A 13012-nucleotide genomic window follows, 5' to 3' on the forward strand; every position below is an offset into this window, starting at 1 on the left:
CCTTTGCGAACGCCACAGCAAATCCTTCGGCCAAATTACCAGAATATACCTGAATTGAACCGGGCGATTGTCCATACTGGGCGAACAGATAGATCTGACGGCTGAGGTGAGACAATGCTACGGCTGAAGGCAGGGTACATGAGCTGAAAGGCAGCGGGGCCCGTTGCCCGTTGCCCCTTGCAGATATCCACGTGCGCATATGTTATGCTGAGGTGGTAGTGGAGCTCGGCGCCCGGCCTCCGGGGTCTGCCCTTCCCGGGACCCGCATCTCCGGATCTCCCACCAGAGTCCGAGTCCCACCCTGGTATTATCCACTGCAACGTAAAGTAGGTACTTGGGTAGGATTGCTTCGCGGGCATGCGGCTCGACTTACCACACGTTCGGCGCGCGAGCGCCGCCACTGACCGCTCCGGAGTTGGAAGTGGTACGTGCAGGGTAGAGCCGAGAACATGTGTGATGTAACATGTTCGGCTGCCGCCCCACGAGCCCCAAGGCAGGGGTAGAGGAGCATCTCGCTACCATGCTCGGTGGAATTCGCAAGGGGTGCTGATCCTGACGCATTCCAAGGAGAGCAGCCACACATTAACACAGAAAGGAGTTCCGAGGAATCCGGCAGGTGGATAGGCCATCACCTATCAATCCCACATTTTGTCACCATTCTCTTCCCGTCAACAACTACATCTAATAGTATCTACGACCAACAACTTGGGATTCGAACCATGGAGCCTCCCCAGCACGGACAAAGCCAGCTGGTTCGTATTGCCGAAGACATCCTAAGCCACACCAAAAGGCTTGTTTCCTGTCTGTCGGATCGCTCTTCCGCTCCGCCAACAAGCCTCGAGGTTGGTGCGCACTCCGAGCTTTGGGTTTCTGATATACACGATGGCGGCGATAGTACCATCGAACAACACCGCAACGCCTTGCGCGGCCTCGTGCAGCAGTTGGAAAAGCTGGTAGAAGGACCCCACGGCTTCCTGCACGAGTATGTCTCCACAAACTGGGAGCACGGCGCCTTGTATGCTCTCCTCGAGTTTGGTATCTTGGAGCAAATCCCGCTCGACGGAGCCATATCCATTGCTCAACTGGCCGAGAGGCGGGGACACTTGCCCTCCGAGAAGCTGCTGCGCGTCTGTCGATTGGTTGCCTGTGCCGGCATCCTGAAGGAGACGGAGGAAGGCGTGTTTGCGCATACCGCCATCTCTGAGGAGTTGGTCAGGGATGCAGGGTTCAGGTCGTGGGTTGCGTTTCAGTGAGTCAACAACCAATAATAGGAATACTTGTATGGTGATGGCATTTTCACCTCCTGATTCTTAATCCTCATATGGCAGGCTGTACGAGACACGGGTAGCAAGCGCCCATCTGGCCGATTCGCTACGGCAGAGCAATCCTTTCTGGGAAGGGCAGTCAGCGTTCGAGTACGCGTGAGTAACCTTCAGAGCGCCTTTCCACATTCAAGGTTGAGATTGCGGCCCTGACAGTGGAAAAGATGGGGTCTACCGATGTATGACTGGCATGCGAAGCATCCAAGACAGGGCCAGCGGTTTGCCGAGGCTATGGAGAGCGTTTCAAAGAGTGAGTGTGAGATCTCTCGAAACCGGAATTATCGTGCATGGGCTGACAGCAATGTGAAGATCTCGATCCTGGAAACAGCATGATCCTGTCCTGGTTCTCGGCCCAGTCCGGAATCCACGAAGACGAGACGGCACTTGTTGTCGATGTCGCGGGTAAGACGGGTTCGTTTGCTGCGGAGCTGGCCCGCAGCTTCCCAAAACTCAAGTTCGAGGTCCAAGACTCGTCCGAGACGTTATTAAGACGCGGACAAGAGAGCTTGCAGCAGCCGCTGACAAACAGAGTGATCTTTCGGCAGAGGGAACTCTTTGCCATGCGTTCTTTCGACGAACACGTTCAGGGAGAAGAACTCTTGCCGCGCGTCTTCCTCTTGCGCAGCGTCCTCTGGTGTCTCAATGACGAGTCCTGCATCAGACTGTTGCGCAGCTTCATACCCGCTCTCCAACATGCCAGCCGCCCTGCGCTTCTGATCAATGATCTGGTGTCGCCGGTCTGGGGCACCTTCGAACCGCACATTGAGAGGGCATTCCGCCGGCGCGATGTGACTGTCATGACGATGCACAACGCTAAACAGAGGACGTCAGCCGAATGGGATGCGCTGTTCCGGGCGGCCAGTGATCGCTTCCGGATCGAGTACCGGGAGGCGTATAGCTCACACAGCTGTCGTGGTCTCTGGACGATCCAGCTGGATGCTACCGATGCAGGTGGTCGGAGTTGATTGAGAAGAGAAACCAGTTTGTTAGAAGCATGCCGGCAGACTAGGTAGACAAATCACACTTGCAAATCACAGCACGTTGGAGAATTCCAGTTGTTGCTCGCCATTGACTTCTGGTTTGACCACTCACTACTATCCCCAAAGCCTTTTGCCTTGGGGATGGTAACATAGGTAAGGTAGGCACCAAGGCTGCTACCACAGGCTTCAGTGACGAATTGGGATGGCGAAACGCACATGGGATATCATGATGGACATTGCTAGTAGCATTCGAGTTGCACTATCCTGGTGCTCAGACATTAAGTTTGTTTTGTCCTTCTTCAACTTCATCCTATACCTGTCAAAGCCCGTCCGCTTCCTCCGCATCCCGCTTCGCCGTGGTCTCCATCTTGGTCTGAAGGTGCTGTAGATGGATCAAGTGGTCTTTCTCCTCCGAAGCCCACTCACGCTGCATGACTCGACATACACTTTCCCTCCGCGGGACGAAAGACACCTTGAAGGGCAACGGCTGCGAGTTGAAAGTGTTTGTGAAGGCCATGGGATCGACTGGGCATCTCGTCTTCACCCCGTCCCTCAGCTCGTAGGCATGCTCGACGTTGTATGCCCAAAGCATGCGCGCCGTGTTGATCAGCAGGGAGTTTTTGCCGACGTGTTGTCCTGGGTGATACTTCGGGTTAGTACTATAGTAGTAGCTAGCACCACGCTTTCGCTGCGGCAAGATCATGGGGGCCAGAGATACTAGTCTACTAGTAGTATCAGCTGTCAACACATACCAGGGCACACCCTCCGGCCGAAGCCAAACGGAAACAGCGGCAGATCGGGGTTTTCGATCCACCTTTCCGGAATAAACTCGCTGGGATGCTCAAACAACTGCGAATCCATGGCCATGGCCCATAGATTCGGGATGAGGACGGTCCCCTTGGGGATGCGGTATCCGGCGTACTCATCGTCCCGGGTGACGGCATGGGGGATCCCGCCGGGGATCACGGGTCGCCAGCGGAGGACCTCCTTTACGACGGCATCGATGTACGGCAGCTTCGGCAGGTCGTCAAAGGTGGGCATCCGCTCCGGGCCGACCACGCGGTCAATGTCCTCCTGGGCCTTGCGTGCCACGCGCGGATACAGCACCATGGCCATGACGAACACGGACAGCGCGATGGCGGTGGTGTCGCTGCCGGCCTCGTACAGCACGCCCAGCACGTAGCCCAGCTCGGTGCGCGACATGTTCCTGCTGCCTCGCATGGCCAGCATGTTCTTGGCCCAGTTCCAGCCGGGCTTCTGCTCGGCCGACCGCACGAGGCCCGCCAGGAAGGCCGACTCGAAGTCGTGCATGCGGTCGGCCGTGCGCTTCCATGGCGCCAGCGCCGTAGGCAGGACATTGACCCAGGGGAAGACGTCGACCAGCCAGGTGCGCAGGAAGACCTGGTTGAGCTCGTGCATGACCTGGTTGGCCGTCTGCAGCTCGGGCTCGTCGCCCCGCGCGAGGCGGATGCCGTAGGCCAGGCTGTAGACGAGGCTGGCCGAGTAGCGGAAGAAGCGCTCGGCAAAGCGCTCGCCGGCGTCCGGCTCGGCCAGCTCCCGCAGCAGCTGCCGGCTCTCGAGGTCGTGGAGCGGGCGGTAGGCGTCCGAGACGCGCACGTTGAGCACCGACGCGTGCAGCTTGTGGTAGGCCCGCCAGCGGTCGCCGTACGGCAGGAACAGGATGCGCAGGTTGCGCGAGATGCACTCCTGGACCATGGGCGCGCGCGGGCGGGAGCTGTAGATGGCGTTGCGCTTGTCCAGCAGGTCGCGCGCCACTTCGAGCGAGCCGATCATCACGGCCTTCTGCCCTGGTCCGAACTGCATCGTCACGAGCGGGCCGTGCTTCTTGAACAGCTCGGCAAACCCCCGCCACGCGTGCTCCTTCGGAATCTGGTGCACGTTCCCGATGAAGGGGAGCGGCCGCGGGCCGGGCGGCATGCGCCGTCGAGAGGCATACTGCTGGACGGTGGATGCGACGAGGCAGACAAGGATGGCGAGGAGCACCGATGATAGGATCCCATTCCCGGCCATGCCAGTCACGGTTGATTCGGCGTCGCCTACTATCTTCATCGTGGCTGCCACACCTCCGGTTAGCGCTTGTTGGGGGTATGGATGGAAGGCCGCGCGGTGTTTCCATGTATTGTACATAGCATTCCTGTCTGCTGGCAGGAAGCACCATCGGCAGAGACCGTATGTAGTCTAATTGCCGCGGGCTGCACCCCCTCTGAGGCCGGGCCGCCCGGGCCCCCTCGGAGTCCGGAATCCGGACGCACCACCCACGCGCCAAGGCTCGCCGAAGGACCCGAGAAAGCAAGCCACCCGGAACAACCAGGGCGGAGTGAGGTACTAGTACTAGTTAATAAATCCCGGATTATCAATATTTTGTTCCTATACTACTACTAGTAGTTGGAGCTTGCGCTTCGTCAATGGTACTCTATTAGGATTGTTTTTACCTTTGACTACTACTACCAACAACCTTGTCGCTCCGTGTAGACCATGGCGCTCTTTCCACGATCCCAGCTGTTCGAGATCGAGGACATGCCGTGGTGTCCGTCCTGGCTCCGCGAGTACTCACACCGGGCGCTCCACCAGATGTGGAACACGGTTGGGCCGGGCCGGACAAGTTCGACAGCCGCCCAGGCCTGCGACATCCTCGTGTCGAAGCTGCCCGCCGCGCCGACCGCCTACACCTTCGTCGACGCCTGTGCCGGCGCCGGCGGGCCAACGCCCATGTTGGAGCGCAATCTCAACGCACGCCTCCGCGCACGCGGCGAGAAGCCGGCCCGGTTCGTTCTGGCGGACCTGTATCCGGATTGGGCCGCCTGGAAGAGGATCACGTCCGCGTCCGAGAACATCTCGTTCCAGAGCAAGCCCGTCGACGCCACCACGGTAACGCGCTACGTCGACGACGACACGCTGGAGTGCCGCCTGTTCAACCTGTGCTTCCACCATTTCGACGACGACCAAGCGGCCAAGATCTTGCGCGCGTCGATCCAGAGCTCCGACGCATTCGTGTAAGTTTGGCCCATCTACTAAGTAGTACTACTTACCTACAAGTTGGCGCTTCCATAGTACCTGGTTGACTCCTCTCTGACTCTCTCTACCTTACGAAACGAAAAAGCATCTTTGAGATGACACAGCGCAACATCCCAGCGCTGCTCAACACGTCGCTGGTGATCCTCTCCCCGCTGCTCACAACCCTGGTCTGGTTCTGGTGGTCGCCTATGCACCTGATCCTGACCTATGTCGTCCCGGTCGTGCCCTTGTTCTTTGCCTGGGACGGCTACGTGTCGTGCATCCGCACGCGCTCGCCCCAGGAGATCCGGGACCTCATCGCGACCGAGGAGAGCCGGGGGCGCCTGGACGCCAGCGGGTGGACCTTCCATCACGGCGAAACGACGGTTCTTCCGCCCTTTGGCAATTTATATTGGTTTGTGGGCGTCAGGAACAGCAGGGATGCTGGACTTTAAGATCGCGGGTTCAACTAGAAGCCGATGGGTCTAAGCCTTATTAAGGGGGGAGGAGGGGAAATAAAGAGACTGCTAGTATTAGATAGTACTAGTAGTATTAGACAAATGCATAGCACGACCTGGTAGCGGAAGGCTCAAGCAGAAAAGTGAACTAGAAGCTACATTACACGTGCAGTACATACTTCCTACAGTGGTAAATGACTATGCGCATGGGACGGTAACACTAAGGAAGACGACAAGGGAAATGGGACGAACGGACCATCTTCAGTGCAAAGAGATCTTGGCAATTACCAAATGTGACGGCCTGGACAACCCCTTCATTTCCATTTCCCAGACGCTTCACCCAGCGGATCGGCTCCCCATCCGTGGGAATCGGCGGAGTTTCGGCGACAGGAAGTCGGCCCAACGACAGGGCGGCTCACCCTGCATCGGCTCGCTGGACAGAAATGGCGGTAGCTCCATAGCCCTGGTGAATGGTGCCTGTGTCGGAGGCGGGATGCGGACAATGGGGACTGAATCCGGGGAATGGGACGACGGTTTTGGAAGCCAGGGGCAACTTCAGAACTGCGTTCGGTGCGGAGAGGGACGACGCGATCGAGATCGAATCCGCTGTCAAGCTCTGCTCGGCATGTATTAGGTATGCTGTTGGTAAGGAAGCGCCGGTTGTGGTTGGATCAATGCCGCCCGCGACGCGTCTTGACGACGAGGTTGACAGGAACAAGTCGCACGGTTCCCGATGGCATGCTGTGACGCCAACAACTGGCGCCTCCATTACTAGCAGCGCTGACCGGCCAACCGATGTTTGTGCACTGTGAGTTTGTGCAGCTCGTGTCGTCTTGGCGGCCAAAGACGCCCAACTGTGACGCCGTCACCTGAGAGCGGTTAGATAGGACACTGGATAGCGGTGAAGGTTTCACGGTGAAACGCCTCCCATTCTAGCTGGATCTATTTTTTTAAGCTGGCCTTTTTGGACTGTAGGGAACGGGCCCAAAAGACTATAGGTACCTAGGTACCTGACCTAGGTACCTTACCTACGGAAACCCGCGCTTATTGTAGATACCGCTATTTGTTCGCCCCCTGGTCAAGTCTTGCCCGTACCCGCTGCGCTAGCCATCTCTGGCATTCAATGAACAGAAGATAGGATGTACCATAAGATGTAGAAACGGCATGTAACAGAAACATCGAACAAAACTGATGTATTTTAAAGTGAGCGCAATACTAGTACAGCTCAATCAAGCATGCAAGACCACTGTTTTGCTTGCATGTATTTGGTGGTACGGAGTATTGAGGCCCAAAATGTCGCCAAATGCATGTGGTCGCCTACGCGGCCGAATTCAGATGTACAATACAATGTATACACACGAGAGAGTCACGACGCGAAGGGCCTAAGCTGTGGCTGAGACTAAGACCTTTTTTTTTTTTTTTTTTTTTTTTTTTTTTTTTTTTTTTGGTATCATCACAGCACACTATATTGTCATGGACATGATTCAGGCCGAGACCTTAGCAATCAAGCGGCCCCGATCGGGCCCTAGATTTGCCCGCTTCTGCGCGCGCCGGGAGTTAAAACGTAGCGGGCAGGTACGGTTGCTTTGCAGGTCCTCCCTGCCAGCAGATACCTAGAAAAAGATGCTATATGTATACGGTACCTAAGTAGCTAACAGTTTACGTGACACGTATTTGATTGTAATTCGCAGGCACGATATGGCTGTTCTCAGTAATTCTAGGAGTCGACCGCAAGCTATACGAGACAATTACGAATGGCGGGCTTTGTTGGTAACGTTAGTCGATCTTCGTAGGACTATGCGTCTCTAACTGTGATCCCGTCAGTTGACCCAAAGTTGTATGATTCAGGTAGTTAAGAGGCTAACCTAGTACCTCAAGTCGCACCATAATAGGTCCAACTCTTGCAGTTGGTGCTGCGATGCTTGGGAGAGTATGGTGGACCCTGCGTGTTAGCCTCGTGATGAACTAGTACCTAGTTATGTTGGTCCCAGTTTAGTCTCCGGGCCATCGCGGCAACCCATGGGGCAACCGACACCACCATTCACAGCCTTAGACAAATGTGAGTATTATGCCATAGTCATGCAGAGCATGTTGGTCAAGGTTTCAAGCCCTGACGTCCTAAGGTTCCACCAAATGGGTCGTCAGGCTGCGACCGCAAGGAAAACTCCTAAGCGGATTCGCCAGGGGCATCTTGATTTCATTCCAGATGTACCAACTTAGACCTTGCGCGCCGCAAAGGGGAAGGTGGCAAGCCGGGACTTAGGTGACCTGTGCCTAAGTTTGAAGATCTCCGGTGTGCATGGCCGCTGCCTCGCTCAATTCGCCCGACGGCGTGGGCCGCCAGGTCACAGATGGTACACAGCCGGATACGGCGGCAACAGGAATAGCAATGATGCGGATTGTCTCCCATGCCGTACTATATAGAGATCGATCCCATCGCCGCTAGACTAACCCATCCGATAACAACGAGCCACGACCAAGAGCACTTGTTTGCCTTCTCCCGTTTTATCCTTCCCGCTTTGCAGTTCCACCCGATGAACACCAACCAAGAGCACTTGTTTACCTTTCCCCATCTTCTATCTTCTCCTTCGCATTTTGAAGAAGCACTCGTACCGAATTCCCGGCCGATTATTCCACCATCATGTCCTCCACCACCATTCTCCGCGAGCTATCTGTTCCAAACCCAAAGGTGGATAGTTCTAGGACCAAGCCCGGCCCGAACTCGCGCAATGAGAAGTGGGAGGATGGGCGTGACGAATTGGTGAAATGGGAGGACTTCAGCCTTTACACCATGAACCGCCTCTACGGCCACATTCTCCGCGCGAGCTGGGACAACCCACCTGTTTTCCATCCTACCGAGGACGTGGAGGACCTTCGAATCGGTAATGAAGACTGTCTCGACCATGTCATCACGAAGTATCTGCTGCCCTCGGTCAACCAGAGTCTCATATTTGCCAACACGGTTCAGCATGCTGAGTACGCGGAGCTGGCCGGAGCCTTCCGACACAGCCCGGGGAACAGGGCACATATCGGTCGCGGTGGTCGAGCCTATAACGGCGATGACGGAGATATCCCGGATTGGGCCGTCGTATCCCCGGGAATCAATGCGGATGGAACTCTGCTTCCTAGGAACCTCATCCCCGGCGACACCAAGCTTGCCATCAAGTTTAACGACGAGCTAGCAAAGATCAATCTCAGCCAGTACAGTTTGCCGCTATATCAGATCCAATATTATGCCAAGACGGTAGGCTCCCGTTACGGCTTCATCATCACCGAAGACGAGCTTGTCGTCTTCCAATTTGCGTGGGAGAGGACGGGAAGCCGCAGCGCGGGTAGAAAGACCTGCCTCAGCCGGAGACGGAGACCCAAGCCGGCCTTCCACTACGGGCACGGCCGCAACCGAGGGCGGAAAGGCGTTCGATGACACGCACACGAACTTTGATCTCACCTCTCCCAGGTCCGCCACGATCCGCTGGTCAGCGGAAGGGGACGGGGTGATGACTGTGCGTCTGGCGCTCTTCTTTCTCTGCATGCTCGCCACAGAGCATGACGGCGCCAACCTGGGCTTGGATTCTTACCCGCCTTTACACTCGTGGACTCGAACCGGCGACAGCGAGTTCACGCACAACACCACAGGGCGAATCGTCACCGCGCAGCCGCCCAACGGCCGCGTGTTCGAAGAGCACACTGCCACGAGTCGGTCGTCGGCAACCTCCAGGTCACCCTCGGCCAGCGGCAGGTCCACTCGCAGCACCAGCGCCACCAGGCGGACCCCTGACAGCCATCAGGTTGCTGGCGGCGGCCAGACCGGTGCGGCCGCCAATGTCAGCGTGCGCACTCGCGCCCAAGAAGCCACGCACACCGCTGTGGCCGATAGCATAGTCGTCGCCAGCGGGAGTGGTATCACTATTAGCATGCCCAGGTCGGCTCCCAGTACTAACCACCCGGCTCGTGGTCAGTCTTCTCATGCACAGCCCACCCAACCCGGGCACGCCCGCGGCGGCCAGCATGGCCATAGTGGCACCAACTCTCATGCCTCTGCCACTGCCACTGCCACTGTTACTTTCACTGCTGCTGCTGCTGCTCCCACCACTACCACTGCTCAGGCTGCCACGGCTCCTCCATCTCAGGGGGTTCCCCAGCCACGGAGAAGCGCGCGGTTGGAGGAGGCGGCCCGGCAGGCGAGTGCGGGAAGAGGACCTAGTGCTGCCAAAAGTGGCGGAAGTGGCGGTGGCAGTGGTGGCAAGGATAGTAAGGGCGGCAGTCGTGATAAGAAGAAGTAGGTGGGGGCGAAATAGTATTGTTGGATTTACCTCCCCTAGCTGGTCTAGGCGGTAGGTCTGCTGTTTATGTTGTTCGTTTATCTCGTTTTTGTTTCCAAGTCGGCTCTGCTTTCCCAACTTTCTATTGTTCCGTTTAGTTACCTATAGAGCGTATCGACCTAACTTGACGTTATAACCTATCTTAAGAAGTTACGCCAAGTACTAGTACTACTAGTAGTAACAGTCACTAGTCTTTGGTGGCGTCCTCATCAGGCCCTCACCTAAGCACCTCAAGCCAGCAGAACCTCCTTCCACACCGGTCCCGGGTCACAGCTCCTCGTAATCGCACTCCTCAGCACCAGCCCGACCGCCCGCCGCTCGGCTAGTCCTCCACTCCACTCCAACACTAGCACGTGATAGAACTCATCCGGCGCCTCCCACGCTAGAGCCCCTTCCAGCCACTTGTCGTAAAAGACCCAAGGTTCCTTCACCGTCTCGGATACAGCAATCATCTCAAACGGACCATGCCCATGAAAGAAGGTACTCCCCTCCAGACCGTCGAGGTACAACGCCCCACAGGCCGTTCCGCCCCGATCCCTGACCATCGCCATGCCGCGGATAGGATCCATAATTTCGAGGTGAAAGAACACGGCGAGCGTCCAGAACTGCAGGATGGGATAGCTTCTCAGGGCAGTCACCTCAACGGTCCCGTGGGCTTGGGTTCTGGTCGTGGCAAAGGGCAGGGCCACCGGAGGCGTGAATGGCCGCCTCGGCTCGCGGTAGCCGATGTAGTTGTCATCGTGGAACGGAAAGCTGTCGTTTGCCAGCGGGTCCCAGACGAGATTGGCAACCCCGCGCGGGCTGCGCTTGTACCACACGATCCAGGTGTGGTCATGGAGCCATTTGTTCTCGTCGCCTGGTAGGTCAACGACCATGACGGGGCCCTGCCAGCCGGCCCAGGAGTAGCTGGGGAAGCCTTCCCTGCGGCGCAGCATTGACCGGTGCGAACGAAAGAGTAGGAATAGATCCAGCGATGCGGTAGGAAGCCCTTCCAAGAAGCGACACTTCATCTTGTGTGACACGCGACGCATGATGCCGGCCATTGCGTTGAGCACATCGCCTTGGTAGGTCAGCGCCCGGCGGGAGTAGTAGAGGAGCATGGTCGAGTAGTCCTCAACAGAACTCTCCATGCGCACTGCACCAGGGAGCATGGAAGCGAGGTCGACACTCCACATCCTCTCTTCGTCGAGGCTAGAGTGGAAGCGCTCATTCAGCGTAGTCTTGCGGCAGCGGAAGAAGACATTGTTGTCCACGAAATATACACATCTTCGTGAGAGTATGTTCTCTTGAAACCTGCCAGGTAGGCTTTGGTCAATAAATGTTGGTCAAGAATGAGGAATGAAACGCTTACGTCCATGCCCGGGTGCTATAGACTGAGTTCTTAAGCAGCAGCTCGAGCACAGGATAGGCATCCAACTTCACGCCAGGAAGTATCTCTTCGGAGGGCCTAGACATGAACCGAGTCCCTTCCTTAACGCCTGGAAGACCGGCATCTGCATCGTGACCGCACGCAGCGACAACGGTGAGTAGGGCCTTCTCGTAGATTAAGTCCATGGCCTGGACTCCCCGGCGCACATCGTCTGGGTCGTTCTGGACGAGACACAGGGAATCAACCCAGAGATAGCGTTCGCCTATTCCTCGAACGAAGGCTGTGGCATCGCGAACCGTAAGAGCGATACTAGGAGCGTACTGCGTTAGTGCTTCCGGCTTCGTCAAAACCGCCTTGTTCGTTGTGCTGAGTCGCACACACGCTGCCTGGCCCCAGACGTAGCTCAAAGCCACGTAACGGCAGACCTTCTGCTTCTCAACTATGCACATCTTCTCAACATCAACAAACCGCATCAAACCCAGTCCAGGATAGCAATCCGCAACCTCGGTATCACTATCCACGCTGTTGCTCCCACATTCCCGGCCATGATTCTGTTCGCAGTGACCAACCCATTTCCTAACCCGTTGCAGATCCAAGGCTTTCCCAAGATTGGGAGTTAGGTAATGTATGTATTTGTTCCGAGATTCGACATCACTGTGAGGGTCGACTAGGAACCCAATCCTCACGTCGCGGTAAGGGGTAACATAAAAAAAGCCCGGACTCCGAAACGGAGTGTCGGAGGTCCATTGTAGCTCCACTTCCTTGTCGGCGTCGGGCCTGGACCAGGTATTTCCATTTCGTGCGTACTCGTACAAGCAAAACAACACAATTCGACAGAGCGGACAATCGCTTGTCTGGACTCGCTGGAAGGTTCCGAGGGAATAGGCACCGCCAAACGTCTTGTGTCTGACTGCCAGAGCGACTTTCTGGCAATAGGCGCATAATCCATTCGGGGCAACCGCAGGCGATACATGGCTGTTGTCCATGGCACATCAAGGTTACTGAAGGACTCAATCTCAGATCATAGAGCCCCTGGCGCGTTGTGGAACGAAAGTTCCTATGAGGAACGAAATGACCAGAAGAGAGGAATGAGAAATCTTACCCCGCTAGTTCCCTTGCGGCAGAAAAGAAAATAATGAGTAATACAACAGCGTTTCCAACTCATCCTGATTCGCCTGCAAAAGGCCGTACCTCGACCAATAGCGGCAGGATATTCCTAGTTGTTCCGCAGTGCCGCTTCGTGTTGACTGGCCATTGAGCCCCTCGCCCGTGCCTTTTTCTTGCGTTGGCGAAGTACCAGTAGCCTCTTATAGAGAACCTTTAGTAGGGGCAATGCCATGAGTTCCGTTCGCCCCTTTCGGCGTCTCCCCACTACCCCACGGCTATCACGAGCCGAAGTGTCACATTTCCGTGTAACTTCAGTGTGCGCACAGGTGTGCAGCACCGGAAACTTGGGCGCAGAATGATTGGCTGGAAGTTGCCCGACGGTCGAGGGGCGTCTTTCGTAACATCCCGAAGCTGAAGTGGCGTGTTGAAAGTTCCGTTG

General features: G+C 56.5%; 5 protein-coding genes across 5 annotated transcripts; 3 read left to right on the forward strand and 2 right to left on the reverse strand.

The window, feature by feature from the left end:
• Positions 1 to 458: 458 nt before the first annotated feature.
• Positions 459 to 2357, forward strand: B0T15DRAFT_534897 (putative O-methyltransferase). Its single transcript, XM_062869464.1, has 4 exons — positions 459 to 1249; positions 1329 to 1421; positions 1487 to 1572; positions 1632 to 2357. The coding sequence occupies exons 1-4, from the start codon at positions 720 to 722 to the stop codon at positions 2285 to 2287; spliced, it is 1365 nt and encodes a 454-aa protein (XP_062719661.1). The 5' UTR covers positions 459 to 719; the 3' UTR covers positions 2288 to 2357.
• Positions 2358 to 2568: 211 nt separating this feature from the next.
• On the reverse strand, positions 2569 to 4126 carry B0T15DRAFT_417554 (putative cytochrome P450; the record flags this gene model as incomplete). Its single annotated transcript, XM_062865492.1, has 2 exons — positions 2569 to 2938; positions 3055 to 4126. 2 exons carry the CDS (start codon positions 4124 to 4126, stop codon positions 2622 to 2624), a joined length of 1389 nt encoding a protein of 462 aa, XP_062719662.1. The 3' UTR covers positions 2569 to 2621.
• Positions 4127 to 4798: 672 nt separating this feature from the next.
• B0T15DRAFT_557290 (uncharacterized protein) lies at positions 4799 to 5787 on the forward strand (the record flags this gene model as incomplete). Its single annotated transcript, XM_062870442.1, has 2 exons — positions 4799 to 5316; positions 5424 to 5787. 2 exons carry the CDS (start codon positions 4799 to 4801, stop codon positions 5770 to 5772), a joined length of 867 nt encoding a protein of 288 aa, XP_062719663.1. The 3' UTR covers positions 5773 to 5787.
• Positions 5788 to 8416: 2629 nt separating this feature from the next.
• On the forward strand, positions 8417 to 10058 carry B0T15DRAFT_494387 (uncharacterized protein; the record flags this gene model as incomplete). Its single annotated transcript, XM_062867013.1, has 2 exons — positions 8417 to 9078; positions 9146 to 10058. The coding sequence occupies 2 exons, from the start codon at positions 8417 to 8419 to the stop codon at positions 10056 to 10058; spliced, it is 1575 nt and encodes a 524-aa protein (XP_062719664.1).
• Positions 10059 to 10105: 47 nt separating this feature from the next.
• On the reverse strand, positions 10106 to 12693 carry B0T15DRAFT_417557 (heterokaryon incompatibility protein-domain-containing protein). The gene is made up of 2 exons (XM_062865493.1): positions 11449 to 12693; positions 10106 to 11390 (listed from the first exon to the last, which is right to left on the reverse strand). The coding sequence occupies exons 1-2, from the start codon at positions 12450 to 12452 to the stop codon at positions 10328 to 10330; spliced, it is 2067 nt and encodes a 688-aa protein (XP_062719665.1). The 5' UTR covers positions 12453 to 12693; the 3' UTR covers positions 10106 to 10327.
• Positions 12694 to 13012: the final 319 nt, after the last annotated feature.

This window comes from Chaetomium strumarium (assembly GCF_033439665.1).
Source record: "Chaetomium strumarium strain CBS 333.67 chromosome Unknown B0T15scaffold_5, whole genome shotgun sequence".
Taxonomy (NCBI): Eukaryota; Fungi; Ascomycota; class Sordariomycetes; order Sordariales; family Chaetomiaceae; genus Chaetomium; species Chaetomium strumarium.

Excerpts from the sequence above, each read along its gene's own strand:
- B0T15DRAFT_534897 (XM_062869464.1), top strand. The coding sequence starts at position 720 with ATGGAGCCTCCCCAGCACGGACAAAGCCAGCTGGTTCGTATTGCCGAA. Across the intron at positions 1,250-1,328 it reads AGGTCGTGGGTTGCGTTTCA|GCTGTACGAGACACGGGTAG; the intron begins GTGAGTCAACAA and ends CTCATATGGCAG. Across the intron at positions 1,573-1,631 it reads TATGGAGAGCGTTTCAAAGA|ATCTCGATCCTGGAAACAGC; the intron begins GTGAGTGTGAGA and ends AGCAATGTGAAG.
- B0T15DRAFT_417557 (XM_062865493.1), bottom strand. The coding sequence starts at position 12,452 with ATGGACAACAGCCATGTATCGCCTGCGGTTGCCCCGAATGGATTATGC. Across the intron at positions 11,391-11,448 it reads TATAGCACCCGGGCATGGAC|GTTTCAAGAGAACATACTCT; the intron begins GTAAGCGTTTCA and ends CCTACCTGGCAG.